The sequence below is a fragment of the Bactrocera oleae genome, chromosome 3 (genome assembly GCF_042242935.1).
Source record: "Bactrocera oleae isolate idBacOlea1 chromosome 3, idBacOlea1, whole genome shotgun sequence".
Lineage (NCBI taxonomy): Eukaryota > Metazoa > Arthropoda > Insecta > Diptera > Tephritidae > Bactrocera > Bactrocera oleae.
The window spans coordinates 92,356,194-92,376,277 of NC_091537.1; the positions used below are offsets into that span (position 1 = coordinate 92,356,194).

The 20,084-nt window shown below is 37.5% G+C and overlaps 3 protein-coding genes across 4 annotated transcripts in view; 2 read left to right on the top strand and 1 right to left on the bottom strand.

The window, feature by feature from the left end:
• Positions 1 to 20,084, top strand: part of DIP-epsilon (Dpr-interacting protein epsilon) — a 190,659-nt gene that overhangs the window by 164,209 nt on the left and 6,366 nt on the right. Inside the window, exons 6-8 of the mRNA XM_070107227.1 lie at positions 1,596 to 1,724; positions 1,916 to 2,066; positions 15,724 to 15,866. Of these exons, the coding sequence (XP_069963328.1) occupies positions 1,596 to 1,724; positions 1,916 to 2,066; positions 15,724 to 15,866 (423 nt within the window). The remainder of the gene's footprint in view (positions 1 to 1,595; positions 1,725 to 1,915; positions 2,067 to 15,723; positions 15,867 to 20,084) is intronic.
• Positions 6,202 to 9,714, top strand: Nepl6 (Neprilysin-like 6). 2 transcript variants are annotated; one of them, XM_014245584.3, is made up of 2 exons: positions 6,202 to 6,406; positions 7,489 to 9,714. In XM_014245584.3, exon 2 carries the CDS (start codon positions 7,590 to 7,592, stop codon positions 9,546 to 9,548), a length of 1,959 nt encoding a protein of 652 aa, XP_014101059.2. In that variant the 5' UTR covers positions 6,202 to 6,406; positions 7,489 to 7,589; the 3' UTR covers positions 9,549 to 9,714. The 2 variants fall into 2 exon arrangements, with proteins under 2 accessions (XP_014101059.2, XP_014099585.2); XM_014244110.3 differs by having other exon boundaries at positions 6,202 to 6,394.
• LOC106624385 (neprilysin-4) lies at positions 9,928 to 12,879 on the bottom strand. Its single transcript, XM_014244107.3, has one exon. The coding sequence runs from the start codon at positions 12,557 to 12,559 to the stop codon at positions 10,331 to 10,333; it is 2,229 nt and encodes a 742-aa protein (XP_014099582.3). The 5' UTR covers positions 12,560 to 12,879; the 3' UTR covers positions 9,928 to 10,330.

A 20,084-nucleotide genomic window follows, 5' to 3' on the forward strand; every position in this document is an offset into this window, starting at 1 on the left:
CCGACCAGTAATATGAAAAAGAATAGTTCTTCACAGAGGTCAAGTAGTGGAAAGTACAGATCACCAGTTAAATGCCAAAACATTTTATGTTCAGTCAACAATACTTCATAATTTCTACAGAATCGTTCGTATTGAGAACATCTTTTCTATAGCAGCCACAGACGACCTTCTGTAATACCAATGCTTGTTTGTTGGACTCAGAGCTCATGACTTAAGTAGTTTTCTGTTGGTTTTTCAGTAAATCATTTGTGATATTTGTAATCGAAAGTGCATTCCGATTGGCTCTAGCTGGGAGCTGAGGCTCCTGTTTCGAAAACTAGCTTAAGCACTCTTTAATTTCTTCATATTTGGAATGCGAGCTTAGGAAGACTAATAAAGGAAGAGTTAAGCACTCAAATTACTCAAATTCAGATTTAGCGTTTGCTTTAATTTTAATTGGAATTTACGATCGAAATAGATACGGAGCGATAAATATAAAAAATTATCGCAGCTTAAATTCAACCGTACCAGAAATCTTCTAGTTCTACTTCTTTCTAGTTATACTTCATCTAGGAGCGTCAACTCTCCAGTCACGCTGACGCGGCTACTATTCAATATACGAATTTAATCGGTTTAAAATTTCAAGTCCTTTCGGTTATTGCCGTAACACACGAAACTCCAAATAAACGCAAATTTCTTGGCCAACTTTCAGTGGACGCCTCAATTTCTATTGTCCTCGAAGGCCTTCTCAGCCAAAACAGGCAATTGCTTTGTTTACATTCCATTAAAAACTAATAAGCAAACTACGAACAAGGCCCAAGTTGCATGCCTACAGGTGAGCACAATCAAATGTTTTTGCCAGCACACACACACACTTATGCATATAACTCACACACACACAAACCCATATGCATATGGAGAAGGTAGCAGCTGTGTGCGAGGTCCTTTTCAAATGCCTGCAGCCATGCGAATCGAATGCAGCTGCAGCATCGGCAACAATTGCAATCGGAACTTTGTCAGCGCTCCACTTGAACATTTACACATACGCATACTTGCATAACTTTAAGGTGCTACAACTTGCAACATGCAACTATGGCAACAATGTAGAAATTTGCCAGCTGCGGTGAGTGGAGCCTCACGCTGTCAGTCAGTCAGTTAGTTGCTCAGCAATTGTTGCTTTGCCGTAGCAATTCTAAGTGTGCACAAAAGCGTTGGCAAACTTTCTAATAATGGACATGTGGCAAGTGGGTACATATGCGCACATGTGAGTGTCTCTGTGTGTGAGTGTGTTGAAAGTTTTGAAAGCTATCTGATGCCTTAAGCGCACAGCTTTGTTGCTTTTGTTGCAACATATTGCTAATCAAGATAGTAGTGTTTAGGGGTGTAAGAGTGGTCCACCTACATTTTTATATAGAAAAAAAATGTGTTAATACAAATTTTAATAAGCTATGCAATATTTCTTCTCTAACAATATATTGTATAACAATTATATATATATACGAGTATATACAGTGTTATACAATATATAGATATTTTTATTTCTATTTAAATGTTTATATTTAAACTGTGTCCAATATCTGCCTGTATGAATATCTTTTGTCTCGTTTCTTTTTCAGTGCTTGAAGTGGATGGCGAAGCCTTGGAGCTGGAGCGCATCTCCCGTTTGCACATGGGCGCTTATTTGTGCATCGCCACCAACGGCGTGCCGCCCAGTGTCTCCAAGCGCATCAAAGTCAGCGTTGATTGTAAGTAACACATATGTATAATAATACAACAAAACTTATTATAGATAATATACAAATACTTGAATATATCAAAAACTAAAAAATTGTTACTTATCCCATTTATACGCAAAAAACTTATATATATACAAATATCTTGCTTAATTATATACTATAGCTCAAAAATCCAAATATCTATGTGTTTACCCTTACAGTTTCACCAATGGTTTGGATACCCCATCAGCTGGTTGGCATACCCATGTATTTCAATATCACACTAGAATGTTTCATCGAAGCAAATCCCACTTCGTTGAATTACTGGACCCGTGAGAATGATCAAATGATTACAGAGTCCGCGAAGTACAAGTAAGTTCATAAATATTTATTTTTATAGTCTTTCTTTCGAAATGAGGCAGAAAGTGCCGTTAACGTCAATAGTGAGCATTATAACACGATGTTGACTGACTGATTTTTCTCCGATTTTGATGAAATCGACGCGGACGACACCTTTTTCCAAAACGATGGTACGCCACTTCACAGCCACTATAGATACAATAAGAAAATCGATTTCCTAGAAGCTAAATATAACACAGAAAATAGTTTGGTACTATTTATATAAGGATAAATACAAGAACAAACTCGATATTCCATCAGCCCGAATATCCATCAGCGAATCACTACTGAATCGCATCAAAAGCGATAAATTTCTGAAACAATGTGTTACTGGTAATGAAGAGTGGGAAACATACGACAACGTGAATGTCAAGCTGCCAGTGTTCCGTCAGAACATCGTCAGGCCACACACATCGATAGCGACTTTTCAGCAGCTGCGGAAGCTTGGCTGATATATTCTCATGCATAAACCTTATAATTTGAATGCATCAAGTGATTATTACCTGTTCCTGACCAAGGCCACTGATTTTGCTAGTGAAAAATTCCACTTAATTTTATGCTGTGTTATGTTATGTTATGCTACGTTATAAATATTTGTGTATTGTAGTGCTGTCTCAACATATACACTCGCCAGAAAAATTATCCATACACCTCGACATGAAAACAATAAACTGATAAATTTGTGATCAAATAACTTATTATGTATAAAAATAGTATACAAAAGTTGTATTTCATATTTTTACTACACTTTCCATACGTTTTTTACTTTTAGACAAACACTTTAAAAAAATTCCTAGAACAAAAACTATACACAGTTACTTAAATTCAACGGAAAAAGTATCCGTACATATCAAAACGGGATATTTCCCTTGTAATATGGTGACAAATACATTCCCTTAAGCGCTTATATTGTATTGTATAATTGATCTCGAACTTGACGGTTGACCTTAAAGTTATTATAATTTTTCATTGTGCATAAATTCGCGATGACCCCTAAAATTAAAGAAGTTAGTGCTGGCGAAAGAAAAATTATTCTTAAACTCAGAAAAGAAGGAAAATCATTCCGAGAAATAGGTAAAATGATAGGAAGGACACATTCTTCTGTGCAGTATGTGGTGGAAGCATTCAAAAAAACTAAGTCGATTGTGCCAAAGCCACGCTCTGGTCGACCGAGTATATTAACCGTTCGAGAAAAACGAACAATATTACAGTCAGTAAAAGCAAATCCTCGACTTACTGCCTCGAAAATATGTGAAAATATTAAAAATTTGTTCGACAAGGATCTCCATGAAGATACTGTACGAAAATTTTTGAAGAAAGATGGGTATCACGCACGTGTAGCGCGTAGGAAGCCCTTTATATCCGAAGTAAATAGACAGAAACGTATGGATTTTGCAAACAAATATATCAGCAAGCCTCGGGAGTTTTGGGAACGTGTCTTATTTACCGACGAAAGCAAGTTTTGTGCTTTTGGCATTAAAGGAAAAAAGTTGGTGTGGCGTAAGAGTGGTACTGCACTTGATAAAGAAAATCTTTTACCCACCGTCAAACATGGCGGAGGAGGTGTGATGGTATGGGGGTGTATGGCGGCAGTAGGAGTAGGCAAACTCGTTTTTATAGATACAATAATGGATCAATTCGGCTATTTAAGTATTTTAAAAAATAATTTGAAGGAAAGTGCTCAGCAGTTGGGGCTTGCTGATGATTTTTGGTTCCAACAGGATAATGATCCAAAGCACACGGCGCACAATACCAGGCTTTAGTTGCTTTATAACATAAAAAATCAATTGCGCTCGCCACCTCAATCTCCAGACCTCAACCCCATCGAGCATTTGTGGGATTTACTGGAGCGCAGAATCCGCCAACACACCATAACCTCCAGAGAAATGCTCAAAAATGTGATCATAAATGAATGGGCGAAAATTACAAATCATGACACATCCAAACTAGTTCATTCAATGCCACATCGACTTGCCGAGGTCCTAAAACGTAAGGGCTATCCTACTAGTTATTAGGATATTAAATTTTTCCAAAATAATTTAATTATATTTAATTATAATCAAAATGTACGAATACTTTTTCTGTTTCATTATGTGATCTTTTTTTGTTTTTGTTCTGTGAATTTTTTTTTAAAGTGTATGTCTAAAAAAAAAACTCATGGAAAGTGTAGTAAAAATACTGAATAAAACTTTTGGATACTATTTTTATACATAATAAGTTATTTGATCACAAATTTCTCAGTTTATTGTTTTCATGTCGAGGTGTACGGATAATTTTTCTGGCGAGTGTATAAAGTGCAAATGTTCGCAAATGTTATGTAATTTTATCAACACATGGAAGCAATAATATATTATCGCCTCTACAGCGTAGGTCTCTGACGGCGCTTCGCTGATTGTTTACATGCTGCTTGTGGTTTCATTGATGACTCACCTAACTTGAAGATTATTATGAAATGTGCAATTCTAAATAACACAATAACAACTTACTATTTACGTAACTCAGTGGCGCCTATTAATGTGAATATTATTTATGTGGTTTATGTGTGAGTGTTGTGTGTGTGCAGTCTATTTGCTTTTAATATTTAATAAGCACTAGTAAAGTAATCGAAGGCAGCACCTGAGGGTTAAGCAAACACACACATCTATGTATGCATGTGCATTTGTAAATATGTATATGTGAGCATTATTCGCTTGTAAGCAATTCAATTCATATGTGACGGCACTTAATTGCTGCTAATAACTGCAAATTACTAATGCGAAAGTTCGGGTGCAATGATTGATTGTTTACGAAAGCGTTGAAACCTACTAATTAATCGAATATTTTTAAATTTATCATATTATATATAAAATGAAATGGAATTTCTTAATATCAGCATTTTTCATACATAAAATGTGGGGCTTATCAATTCATTGTACGTTGAACTGGTCAGTCATGAACTTGAAAAGCTTTGTTTCTCCTTTAGATATGCGGTTCATTTGTTATGTTTCTTATGGCATTGACCTCTGGATATGAGCACCATACAGTTATATTTACCATATATTTATTTGTGGTCTACCCGAAACATGTTATGCGTAGCGGCCTTCTTATTTATCTAATATTACTTCATGTTAGGGTGAGACATTGGCTGGTGAAATAGTCGTAACTAAAATCGGAAAAATTGAATAGATAGAAGAAAAAGTTTGACGTTTACCATTTTGAGTGAAAACATTTTGACACTTCCTTGATATATGTAATATAAAAAACTGAAGGGGTTAAATCAGCGTAGAGCTTTCCAAACCACCTAACTTTGACGATTTACTTTGGAAGTAAGACAAAAGAAATTGATCTCTTTCATTTTTTATAAAATATGTACTTGAGTGATAACAAAATGTTTGAAGGAACTTCTTTATATAGGTGGCCAGTCTCCAGAATCACCTTTTTCAATAGGCATTCTAGGGAAGAAGACCACCCTAAAAACTTACTGCACTAAAAAATAAGAGAAGAAATATTATTTTTCTTGAGACTTACTAAGTAATAAAAGTTCGTATGTTACCAGCTATCCACCAAACATTCGCTAAATGTTGTACTTGCAAAAAAGGTTAAGCTTTGACTGAAATTAGCAGTAAATCGTTATTAAAAACAAGAAAAAACGTAAACTTCAGCTGCACCGAATTACTAAATAAGGAAAAAAGATCTTTAGCTAAGATACTTGTCTTGATTTTGATCGATTAATGGCCTGATAGCGGTGGTTTTACTTTAGGCAAAACAAAAAATTTTGTTTTTAATATTACTTAATATTATTATAGCACTGCTTATTTCTGTGAGCTTTTTAACGCCAAAAGCTGCTAATTTTCAAAATCTTCCATAAAGTGCCACCCTAATGTGTAAATAAAACGATATTTTCTTTTTCATAAGAACTAACGTGATCCCAAAGTTCGAATTATAGTCAACCTCAATTTGCTCGATTAAAGCGAAAAATGCTGACTGCTCAGCTGAGCTTTTTTGTTTATGTGTGCATCTTCGTGCCATATTACTTTCTTAGATTCAGCATAGTAAGCGTGTGTCTTATCGCTAAAGCTGGGTTTTTATTATAAATAAATAATAACTTTCGATTGTGGGGAATTTTTTGCATTTGATCGAATTATTCGCCAAGTACAAGGCAGTCGCTCAGCAGAAACGTGGACGTGCGGTGTAATTCGTAGTAAAAGAAATTAAAGTTGTACTAAAGTAATTTTGAACACAGCAAATAAACAATTAAAATATTAAGCAATGAATTCTTTAAAAATAAATAATAATAAATACTGAACAAGTGTGCATTGAATGTAAGTGAGAAGGTAAATATAGAAAGCGAATGAAAATTAAACAACAAAACATGTTATCTTCGGTCACACCGAAACTAGGAAACTCTTCATAGGTGCATTTCTTATATCATAAAAGGGCACAAGAAGATCTTTGTGTTGATTTGGATCGCACAGTTTTTATGGTATCTATATGCTATAGTGGTTCGATGTAAACAACTTGTTCGGAAATTGTAACGTAGCCTTGGACAATAAACTATGTCAAATTTCGTAAAGAAAATTTCCCAAATCCTTATGATATATGCTATATGGCTGGATTCAAAAAATATGTTTTAAGATTGTAGCCTTGCTTCGGAAAATATCGTGAGGATATCTTGTCGAATAAAAAACTTGTTTTTTTAAAGTACTTGACTTTCATTGGTCAGCCTGCAGGCTTTTGCAAAAGAAATCAGTCTAAAAGTCTTTCAAAGTCGTCGGCAAAAGATGCTAATACAACACGGGCGGCAGTATAAGCTTTCTTTTCCTTTTTCGCGTCATAATTCTTCCACCTTTCAACGATTTTGCTTTTAAAAATGCTTTCGGTGCCACTGTCGTTCGAAGTAGCCGCTTCGTTCGTTATGCAATTAGCTTGCTGGTTGCGTCTAATTTCGAAATTAGTTTGTATATTTAGATCCAATTGAGAAATATGTGAAAGTAATTTAACAACAGTGATATCTATATAAATATATAGCATATCCCTTAACTCCGGTTGGAGCGTAGGGCCAAAATTAGTTTCAGTACTGAAGTATAATATTATCAGAAAGTTAAGTAATCAGCCCTGGTTTGCTAGTTTGCTTATAGGGCTGCTACTTTGGTCTACGAACCTGTCATAAAAACGCTACATTTATAACGCGAACCGCTTGCTCCAAGGCAGTCACCCGCTGTAGCTCTCGCACTTGACAAGATAACAATCCTCGAGGAGGGGTGAGGGCTGCCTAGCGGGCATACACTTTGTAAGAATTCCTTACCTTCCAGCCTATTCTGAAAATATTAACTGCTTTAGTATAAACTGCTTAAGTATAAAATAAATTCCTAATAAATTAAATAAAGATATAAATATTAATTTTATACGTTTTCAGTGCGAGCATTTTAGCAAAGCGAATTGGCAGAATTTCAACGTAATCTAATTTCTTTACAACTGTAACTAAAACTACAATAAATAAGCGCCGCCAACAACAAAATGCATTTACACCAGGCCCCATCAACATTGGCACTATTTTTACTACTACTCTTGACCCATTCCGCCCGCAAAGGTGTGTTCGCCAGCGTAAATGAGAAGCACATTCAGGCGATCACCAGTTACATGGATCCTCTCGTTAATCCATGCGACGACTATTACCGCTACGCCTGCGGCAACTGGGCTAACGTACACTCGAACGAACAGTACTACGAAGTCACCAGCCTGATGGATCACAAGGTCAATAAGCGTTTAATCAACTATTTTCAAAACTATCAGCTGGAAGGCAGCGCTGAAGCTGGCAACGAAACCTACACGGATAAACTTTTTCTCTACTATCAAACATGCAGGCGCACAAAAAGTTTTCAATTAAAGCGTTACTTGCAGTTTGTGCGTCCCAGCGTCTACTTGGACTGGCAGCTGATGCTCGAGGTGCGCAACCCCAATGCCACTTGGCCAGCCGAACGCTTCAACTGGCAGTTCACGTTGGCTAAGTTGCGCCGCTATCACTTCAAGGGCGCCTTCTTCGAACACATACTGGTGGAGGACGATAGCGACTCGACGCGATACGTAATCGATTTGGACAAACCCACGGACAAGCTACCTGATGCGATAGTGATCGCAGCGCTGCTTATACAGTTGGGGGTGAAGAAAATGCGTGCTATTGAGGTAGCAAAGCAACTGCATACTTTTGAGAACGAACTCAAGGTGCTGCGTCGTATTGAGGATACATTCGGACCGCAGCCCATCTCCTTGTATAAATTGCAGGAAATGATGCCAGATATGCCATGGCAATTATATCTGCAATTAGTACTGAGCTATACTCTTAAAGAGGACTATGAGGTGCAGATAAACAATCGTGATTACTTTGTCGCACTCATCAATTTTCTACGACATACAAAGCCTAGCTTGATTGATAATTATATAATGGTGAAATTTGCACTTTTTTTGATGAAGAATAGTGCCGGCGGCTTCACCAAGATGGATTGTATGTGGGATGTGCGCAAAAAGATGGATATGGCCGTTAATTTCCTCTACAAGCAACAATTTTATGGCGGCTCAGACGCCGAGTACATCGCCGATATTGAGCGCATATTTAATCTGACAAGGCAAGAATTCAGCGCAAGATTGAATAATAATAGAATGAAACTGCTGCCAAACCAGCTTGATTTCCTTAAACGCAAATTATCCGCCATGCGCTTCAACATCGGTAATCTGCCGGCAAACGTGAATGAGCGTTTCATCGATGATTACTACGGCGAAGTACACATCAACACCAATGACTACTACAAAAACCATTTGCTCTTGCTGAAACTGCGCTCACGCAAAGAGCACGATCAGCTAACAGCGCCGACGCCATCTCCCAGCGACTACCATTACATTAGCGATGGTGACAGTTGCACACCATTCTATTTGTTTCGTAAAAATTTGGTGGTCATACCTTACGCCTTTCTACAGCCGCCTGCATATCATATCAAGATGCATGACATACTCAAAATGGGCATATTCGGCTTTGTGCTCACTCACGAGATTATGCATGGCTTCGAGTCTAGCGGTGTGCTCTACGATTTTTCGGGAATGTCAGATTGGCTCGGTAGCTCTATCCTCTCAGAGGAGGAATTTAATATTTCACTTACTTGCTGGCAGTATCCTCAAACGGATAGTATCGATGAGCGTATAGCAGATTTTTTGGGAATTCGTGTCGCCTACGACACGCTCTTTCATCCGAACTCTAGCATGAATGCGCGTCAGCCGAGCTTCACAGATATAACACCGAGACGTTTGTTCTTCTTAACTGTCGCCCAATTTTTCTGTGGCAATTTGCTTGCGACTTTCACCGACCACGATGCGGACGATGTACGCTTACAGCAGACACTCAAGCAATTCGAGGCCTTCACTTTGGAGTATGAGTGCCAGCCAGGCGATGCCATGTTTGAGAAGAGTAGATGTGAGCTGTATTAGGGCGTGAAGCGGCGAACATGACGAAAGGACTATTCAATCACTAGATTTATTATTTTTGTGGCAATACAAGCCAATTGATTCCTTAAAACCTAGCATTTAGTCTTGTATTAGAAGTTAAGTTATTTATGCTTGAATAATTTTTTACAATAAACTAGTTTCTGATAAATATCGCTTTCTTGTGTTTTTATAAGAAATGTTTCATGCTATGCTTCCTTCAGGGTCCCCTAGCAGTAATGCGAACAGCGCCTCCTAGCCGAAACATACCGTTAATTATGAAAATGAACCATTGTGACACCTAGCGGCGCTTTAGGAATGTGTCCGTAAGATTTAGTGGAATTTTCCATATATTTTATCTGTTGTATGCTAACTGCTCAGTTCATTTAAGACTTTTAAATTAGTATTTATTTTATTAATATGTTTAAGATAAAACTAAAATTTTTCTCTCGTTCAGTATTTACAAATATTCAATCCCGCCTTAAAGCAATTTTAACTATCAAATATACAAGTTATATCAGTTAATGTACATGTATATGCATATTCGCCTTCATCATATAAAATATAACCAAATACATGCAACGAAAGCTTTACAGAATGCTTGAATAGTTTTCGAGCTTTTAGCTAAAGCTTTTTACAAAAGTTCTCTTACTTTAAATATACTCTTTAATTACATTTATTTATGTTTATTGTGCTCTTTCGATCAAAACATCTAAGCTTATCAATTTTAGATTACCCTTTGCTATATTTGTTGCAACAGTTTCATTAGCCTTCCTCTCTTAACTGCTTCACCAAAGTCTACATCGATGTTTCGACTGCATTTTCGCACGTCGCTCGCAACCGAATTCGCGTGAGAATTCCTCAAAGTTAGCTAATGTCTGCAGCACGCGCAACTCATCGATTGCATGTTCCAAATAGGCGGTCTGTCTGAGACTGCGTTGCACCTTGCTGCAGAAGAACTGCGCGAAGTTGACGAAGAATAGTTGTTTGTCCGTGAATTCCGGTAACAGCTTGCTAAGCATGCCAGCCGATCGTTGTGTCTTGTTGCCACTAAAGTAGGTGTCGTAGGCTAAACGAAAGCCTTCATAATCGGCAAGTTTCTCATTAAGACTACGCGAGCCGGTGGCCAGCTCATTCTGCATGCAACGTAGTCCCTGCATGAAACGCTGATTAGCCGCAATCTCCTCGCTTGGTCCCATTATGTTGCCGATGCTATCGTAGTCAATGCCCACTGAGTCAAAGCCATGTAGCAACTCGTGTGCAATGCTGAAACCGAGGAGTGAATATTTGAAAATGTCGCGCAAGCTGCGATGATATATGGGCATTTGCAAGTAGCCATAAGGCACGATAATTAAGTTCTTTGGCTTCACATAGAATGGCGATGAAGAGCTGCCAGCCCAATCGGGTAGCACATACGAATCATTTTCGGGTGTACTAAAATTGCTGGCGACCACAGAATCCAAACTCTCGTGGCTCTTTTCGACAGCCAAACGCAGTAAACTCAGCTGATTGACATAGAAATTATTCGGATCGAGTTCGACACGTTCATAGTACTCATCGTAATATTCAGGCGTGGCCTTACGTGGGGAATTGCCTATCTGCAGACGCATGCTGTTGATCTTCTGCAGTAGCGAATCTACAATGGGGCGTTGCAGCTGCAGCCGATTATCGCTGATGATCTCATAGAACTTTTGCTGTAGTCGTGCAAATATTTCTTGCACATTTTCATCCGTCTGTGCCGGATCCTTGTAGTAATGACGACCTATAATATAGCTCATAGCCAAAGGCATGGCGCGTCGCAAACTCGAAATGCACTCGTTTTTAGAAATCTCCGCCGGTCCACGCTGTTTCAGGTAGAGCAAAAACTTCAGCATAATGTAGTTACACTGCGTCTCCTTGGGCGTATCGGCGAGTAGACGCACCAAGGCGCGCATATAGGGTATATTTTGTATGATGACAGTAGTTTCAAAGTTAGTAGAGACACCCTTCAGCTGTTTTAGCAGTTCAAGCCAATTTATTTCCTGCACATACTCCTGCAAATAGCCCAGCTGCATTTCTTTGGCACCTTCTTCGTCCTCAATTTCATGCAGTTTGTGTAGACGCAAAGAGAAAGTGTGTACCTCACGCGCTACCTCGTTCGCCGCGCGCTTCGTTTGGCCAATATCCAAGAGCAGCTCTATCATTATGCCCTCCTCGCTGGGCTCTGTCTCAGCCAAATTCGGCTTGTCCAGGTAAATGCTATTACTGCTCGACTCATCCCAACGCGGCAGCACTTCCTCCTTCAAGAGCACACCATTCAGCCCATACAAACGCAACTTGGCAATCGCTGACAGCCAGTCAAAGTGCTCCGCATGCCATTTCTTGCCACCGTTGCGTGCCAAAATGCACCAGTGCGCTCCAAAACCCGGCTGTATGAGTTGTAAATATTTCTTTAAATTATACGGCTTCACCTTCTTGCAGGAGCGATAGTAGATGCGTGCCTTCTCGTAAATCAGCGGTTCACCAACCGAATCCTCCAGCAGGTATGTGGACGCTGTCGATGTGGCAGCCGTAGTGCTGGACGCTGCTGGTTGTGGCTCCACGACCAGATCGCCCACCATAGCGTAGGGACCCTCTAATGCCGCCGCGGCTGTGACAAAATTCGTGACGACAGCGGTTAAGCTGTCGCCGGATGATGTTGGTATTGCCGCCGTAGTTGTGCTGCTAACCGCATTGCTGGCACTGGCGTTGAGCTGGCGCCGCAGCAAATGCTCCAACTTGCGGTTGAGCTCATAATCCAGCAGGCCAAGCGTATCGCCGAAATCCAATTGCTCGATGTGCTGCTGCGGCCAGTGGCCACAAGCGTACTGATAGAAGTTTTCGCATGGCCGCGCCGTTGTGTCCATGTAATTTTTTATATTCGTTGCCAAAATTTGATTCACATTGCCGCCGTGACCGTAGGGACGGCTACAATTGGTCGGCGTGGTGCGCCAAATAATGGACGCGAACAATGTGCAAATTATGCTCAATTTCAACATCTCGCCACCCACACTCACACAAACACGTATTATAGAGTAGTGCTACACTAACGAATTTCAAGCGCGGCGCATTGACCTCTTTGCAATTTAGGCAATAGTAAAGTGCTTTGTGAATAATTTTCGGGTATTTGCAATTTTAGTTCGAATAGTGTTCCTCGGACCGCTCCGCTTACACGCACTTACAAGCCTCAACTAATGGCGTTTGCTGGTCCAATTTACGCTGCTACGTTCAGCTAATGGCGAGCGAACGAAGCGACACCTATCCGCGACGCCGTCTTAATCTCGGTGATCTCGCGCCGGTCAGTGTCATTGTGATTTCGTTCAGTTTTCTTTTATTTTGATTCTGTGGCGTATTTTATGCGTGTTTTCACATTTGTTATTGTATAGTTTGTGCAAAAATTCGCCTTTTGTTGCTCGTGAATTCGTATTGTGGCCCATTTTTAATTCTGGCATACACATAAATGTGTCTATACTCGTATATATACATATTCTTATCAAGTCAAGATGTATATAAGCGATTTATAAATTTGTGTGTAAATACATTCTTGAAATTCGCGATTACACTCTTGGAGATCTTCATTTTCCGCTCTCTCGTGCTCAGTACTATAACACCTCTCTCGCATTACCATATTCGATTAAGAATAGAGCTCACCGCATTATCAGCGTTGCGGTAAAATCGACCTATATTATTCAGGCTTTCATTAATTCCTGTCTTAAGACCAGTGAGACTCAAATTGTAATATTTTTTTCAATAAAAATAATTATAAAGGAAAGCATGAAAATTTTCTCATAATACATGTGACGTTCAAAGACTCGGGTGCGCTGGGTTTTATTTTAAAAGTTTAAAGATTTCATTTTAATAGTAGTCGCTGAAATTTTTTGAGGCAGTCTGAGTTTCTACCCGAACGTTAACAATATTAAGACAATATTTATTGTAGAGTAGGACATAGTTAATAAATTTTTCGGAATGGTAAGTCATAGGGGACTGGATCAGTCCACATTGCTGATGAGCACTACGCCTTAAGCTAAGCACATATTAAACGTTTTCGATTCGACATTTCTTTGCATGCTATCTTTGCGCGCTGCTCTCTTCTCAAAAAATTACATGTTAGTGCAACGAAAAAGTTATCGAGTTAAAGTAATAGCAGAAAGTATGCGGATACCTCAATAAAGTGGTATATCTAACCACTATCTTCAATGCTATCCAGTTTTGCTTTGCATATTTTAGATCAGTTTTACTATTGTGAATGGCTTAATAGACAAATTAAAATTAAAATTTCCTTTTTTCTTTGATTTTAGAAACTTAAGACTTAAAATCTATTATAATAATGTATAGAAAATATAACGCAGGGGTCACAAAAACTTTTTTGACGCGGTAAAATCAATTTCGCCACCAAGAAATTATCATAGCACAATTGGGTATGCGTCAGAAGACATGTTATCACAGGGTTGCACCCCAAGTGCTGCCTACTTTGTTCAATTCGCTGCTCTCCAACGCTTGGCGAATCGAAGATAGTTATTGAATGCATGTAAATTGCTTTTTGCTCTTTTCAGCTTTGCTCTACATTTCACTATGCGGCTACCCTTAGATTGTTTTTGTTTATACATATTTTTAATATTTTCAGCCATATGTTTCAATCTTGTTATGTCCGTATGTAACAAGATTGAAATATATTCTTAGAAGACTATAGCAGTTGCAGTTGGCGAAATTGCCATTCAGAAGCTTACACACACATATTTCTATACATATATAAGTATTTCTATACATATATGTAACCAGCTCATTGCCATTAATCTTGACTATTCAATTTAGAGAGAATCTAAAGGCATTCGAAAGCAACTATTTCTCAGTGGCAGACGATTTTGTTTGTTATTCTAACCATTCAATGGCGTAGTAGAAATCCAATAGTAGGCCATAATTTATCGTACATTCACACATATTTATTTAATATATAACAGATATGTTTATAGGTAGAGACACTTTTATAGACATTGAGCAGCGAGCAGATCTACTATAAACAGACTCTCTGTTTTTAGGAAAGCCAAAAGAGCTGGTAATGAGAGTTAAAGGAATAAGAATTGAGAGCCTATATACGAGTACATATACATATGAAATCGATTTATGTATCGAAATTTAAACAAAAAAATCCTTAACGAAATAACTTTTTTCTTTAAAAAAACTTATTTAAAAAAAAAATGTTAAGGAAAACACTAAAAAATAAAAATAATTTGTAAAGAAAATATTATATATTTTTTAGTTGGTGTTTCTCTGTCAAGTAGCTGAAAATGAACATAAACTTTTCCAGTTATAACCAATATGCCGCGTACAAAGGCTCTGGTCTATTCAAATCTCAAGCATTTCTACTCGTCTTGAATCGGATTGTGTATGTTTGTTCGTTTATATGTCTGTATTGTGTGTTTATGTTTCTTATCACCTTGACCTTGAGATCACTTAAAATGCATTCTTATCATACAAAGCCCTCTTCTCGAAAAACTTGAAAAAATTTAAAAAATTTACATATTTACGTTTATATTGTACATTTTCATAGTGAAAATAAGGCGAGAAAGAGAAAATCTTTGCCACCAATCGTCACAGAGAACAAAATAATTATTTATGCTTGGTTGAGTTGGATTATTGTCCTATTAATTTCCATAATACAGGTATCAGATAATGCTGAAAATGTGTGGATTCATGAAATGGTGATAATGCAGATCCTTCTCTATTTAATGTTAAATTTTTTTACTTTTCTGTATCTATTCAAAGTACCGCTCCTTTGGTATGGGGCCATTCATGTACAGATGTAATTTTTGGCACTACTTCAGATCTCACTGCAGTTGGTATTTGACAAAAAATGTAATATGTCTAAACTCTCCCTACTTTCAAGACATAAATTTAAGCAGGTCTCGATAAGTGCTTGTCGTTAAAGCTCGTGAAGATTTTTTGTGAAATACATGAGTTTTTCATAAAAAGACTTGACTTGAAAGACTTAAGAATAATTCAGTAATAATTCCAATCGCTTCGCCTCTGAGGAATATAATAATAATAGAAAAACTTTCTAATTTTCATAAATTATAACAAGTATTTTATCTAGTAAATATTTCCAACTTCAATAATTGAACTAATACGATATGTAATTTTGCTCACTTTCTTTTTTTGATTACAGAACTGAAACACTGTCGGGGAACCCCTCTTACAAGGCAACCATGCGTCTGACCATAACGAATGTGCAGAAGAGCGACTATGGCAGCTACAAATGTGTGGCGAAAAATCCACGTGGGGAAATGGATGGCACCATAAAGCTTTACAGTAAGTGGCAAAACAATTTTACGACCATATTATCTATTGTAGCTTTCATTAAATAGAATCAGCTTACAAATTACTGCAAAAAATAGAAAGTAAGCTACTTTCTATCAATTGCCTCAGACTTCGCTGATTGAATTAATCAAAAAAAAAAAAAACTAGATGCTACATTAAAAAAAATTTGCTTAATTAAAAAATTCCAAAAATTGTCATCACTTTATTCAACCGATTACCCAAACTAGCGTCCCATTGCAGAAAAGAAAACAACAAAAAATTAAGCAAAGCACCAATTTAAAGTGGGGCAAATTAACGACTCCAAGACTCATTGCAATTGATCAATCCTTTATAACATTGTTTAACGGTTAGCCATCAATCATATTAACTAGAGCTTAAAAAGCACAAAGAACTGCTGGAAAAAAATCGATAATTAAAAGTGTAATGATAATAACCAGGTGTAGGAGAAGAGAGGGGAGAAAACCGAAACTACCCAAGTCATAAATATAATAATGATGTGTGAAAAAATGTGGGGCAATTAAACGATAAACCGAATAACTGGCGTTATGGTTGCATATGTGTATTTGTACAAAATTAACAGTTGGTCTCACCAAGAAATAGCACTACCAGCTCGAAATATTTTTTCTCAAGCTGGAACATCTGTCGTGTGAATACATGCAAAGCTAGAAGTCATTCTGTTTATTAATGCTTTGTTTACAAGCCATTTGAAGTTGATGTATCAGAGTATTTTTTAATATGGAAAAAATTTAATATCGCGCAGTGATTAGATTCTTTGTTTTGAAAAGTTTAAAGCGAAAGGAAATTGACGAAAAATTGTTAGAAGTGTATAAGGTGTCCTCACCTTCAAAACGAACCGTTGTATTTAGAGCTGGTGAATTTAAACGTGGTCGTACTATACTTGAAGATCCATGCGAATGACGACCAAAAACCGCAACCACACCAGAAATCATTGAGCAAGTTCATAGTATTGTTAGTGAAGATCCAGGTTTGACTCAGCGTTAAATTCTAATGCCATAGGCATCTCAGAAAAAGAAGTACCTCATATATATATATATATATATATATTTATAGCGCAGAAACTTTTCAACCAACCTGTATAAACAGTATGTGCGAATGAAAAAGCATGCAAGCCATCTTTTCTACAATTTGATTTAATTTCCCGAAAAAAAATTTCAATGCACAGAAATCAAACTGAATACGTTTTCACCTCATTGACATTTTCTGCATATACCTTTTTCATTAAAAGCTCACAAGCTGTCAATTTCAACAGCATTTAAACAGCTGCTAATATTGACCACCAGCTAAGGCCAGACGGCCTCCAGCTAGGAAAGATCTTTTGCAGGAAGAAGCGGATCCCTATTGCTTATCAAATCTGCAAGTTCATTAAGTGCTTGAATATTATGTGTTTAGTGCTGGTAAAAACTATCCATGTCCGTCTCCGTCTGTTTGTCTGTATATACAAGAGCTAGTCTCACAGTTTTCGAGATAACGATTTGAAATTTTACACACGCACCTTTTGCCTCAAAAACCTGCTCATTTGTCTGAACCGCCGTTACTAAACCACTACGTTATAGATCATAACTGCTCTACAATATGTTCAATCCAAATCAAGTCCTTGAATGGAAAACTTTTTTATTTGATAAGATGTCCAAGCGAAATTCGACAAGAATTATTTGTAAATCCAGTGCTACAATATCAAAAGAGATCGGACTACTTTATCATATAGCTGCCATACAAAATGATCATTCAAAATCAAGTTCTTATATGGGAAATATTTGTTTGGTTTTATAAGGCATCTAAACGAACATACACAAATTAATCTAAGAAAAAAATGTATCGATTTTATTTGCGCGGGTAATTCATAATTTTACTAGTCCGGGTCAAATTTGATCAGATGGTAAATGTGATATTAAACACTAGTGTTCAACTTCTCCAAACAGTCCATCTTTAAAATAAGGAAAGAATTATTTTTAAAGTATATGCTTTTATTCAAATCGTTTTCCACTCTCACTGGTGTCTAAGCGCTTTGTGGCATTCAGCTCATTTTATTACATTCACTACACATTTGTACCCTGCTAAAACTTGTAATAAATCCTATTTCGTCCTTTCGCCATTCACATACCGCATGAATTTTTATTTGCATGCTTTTGTCTGGGCGACAGTGCTGCCACTTTGGAGTCCAACAGGTTTTATGCTAACGGTTAACAGCATTGAGCACTTGTTGAAATGCCTGGACAGCGGTAACTTGGCTGCCGTCAGCACTGCCATTGAGGGCGCTGAGCTGTGGCCGGGACTGAGGTGCTCAGCTGTATAAAAATAATCATAAAAATCGAAGAAATGCAAACGAATTGCTGCCCCTTCGCAATGCTCTTTCACACCTAAGCACATTTATATGCCATTTGGCCTGCAGCTCCACTTTGTCGTAATTCTTTTCGGCTTCTCTTTAAGTGCCTTCCTGTGTGTGGCTGTGCTTCCGTTCGCTGTAAAATGCAAAGCTCCTGGGGATTTTCAACTCTACCCTCTTGTCTGCACGTCCGTTTGTCAGGTTTGTGCAGTTTTTGCGAAAAGTTATTGCAAGAAGTAGCGATTTGCTCGGTTACAGCAAGAAAGCACACAAATCAATTTTAACTCATTGAGTAGCGAAAGTTTTTGCACAATGAACTCAATAAAGTTCGTATGAAATACTGCCAAATTATTAAGTTGACGGTTTCGAAGGACTTTAAATATTGCAAATAGCTGTTAAGTGTTTATTTGGTAAAATATTTGAGTTGCGCTAATATTTAAAAGAAAACGATGATGCTTGAATATATTTAAGTTCCGTTAACCTTAAAAAAATAATTGCACTTCGAATGGTGTCTCCAAGCAATGCCATACACACTTCTTAGTGCAGTTCTTACCAGATGTCGACATTAAGAAGTTAATATAAGGTCTAGTAAAAATAAACACATTATTTTTGCATTAAATTTAAGATTTTATTTAACATAGTTAGAACTAACCGATTAATGTGAAATATACACCGATGTCTGTGGCCTAGCGTTGTTCTAATGGAACACAATTCATCTCCTATCCTACCAATTGTTGTCAGCACAGATCCAATTTAAGAGTTTGGCTGTAGGGGAGCAGCTCATAGTAGGTTATTTCCTGTCACTGGCAGCTAAACACGTGATCAAATGTGCGCTTTTCTTCCCCAGGGTGTAGTTTCTTATCTGTTCACTTCATTTATACAACTGTATAGATTTATATCCTGAATAGCGTATATTAAGTTTGTTAAGAAGCTTGTAGTAACAACTATAGGAAAGCATTGTAGGGTCTCCAATATAAAGTATATATATAAATGGTCGGTGTATCCGATTAGGTTATACCCCCATTTGTCTGCGCGAACTAGTCGCTCAGATTTTAATATATTGGTTTGTGGTTATAGTTTTTACCCCTCACATATATAGTTTCGACTTCTGCCTTTTCTTAATTCAAAGATATGTTTTCTTCAACAAAATCTATTTTTACTGTAGCTTCTTCTATACAACGATTTTATCCAGTGTGCTATGTGTAAGCAACTTACCGCTTATTTCACCTTTCCCCACATATATGGACTATCCTAGCGATAACAAGTAGATTTTAATTATGTCCTTGTTTTCTACAATATTCACAGTTTTATTACATCCTTTCTATTTGCTACCCCTCTCTATAAAATATATCAAACATAAACATAACTTTGGTCATCGCCTACAACATTTTCAATACACGTGTAGACATCCAATAAACCTTATTAAGTCATCATAATAACCCTAACATATTATTACCCACACAAAAACAGCAAAAACTATTTCCAGCAAACAACACTAGAAATATGTTTGTATATGTCTCCGATGGCATTCTATGCGCACACAATGGTTATTGTCCGTCTGTTGAGACATAGTGGCAGACAAAAATCGATTCGTAATTTGCCAAATCACATTTAAGTAGCAAATTTATGGGTAAACACTAAAAAGCAGCCATAAAATCAGTGTCAAGCGGTCGCACAATTGACGCAGTGGCACAAAAGAGCAGACACACACGCACACACACATACAAGCAGCAATAGGCGGCACGCCGAGCCACAGACAAAAGGGTAATAAAAGCCATATATGTATAGTTGTGTTAGAAAGGTGGATACATGTGCGTTGCACACACACACATATATACAAATACATGTTAGTGTGAGTCTAGTGT

Excerpts from the sequence above, each read along its gene's own strand:
- Nepl6 (XM_014245584.3), top strand. The coding sequence starts at position 7,590 with ATGCATTTACACCAGGCCCCATCAACATTGGCACTATTTTTACTACTA.
- LOC106624385 (XM_014244107.3), bottom strand. The coding sequence starts at position 12,559 with ATGTTGAAATTGAGCATAATTTGCACATTGTTCGCGTCCATTATTTGG.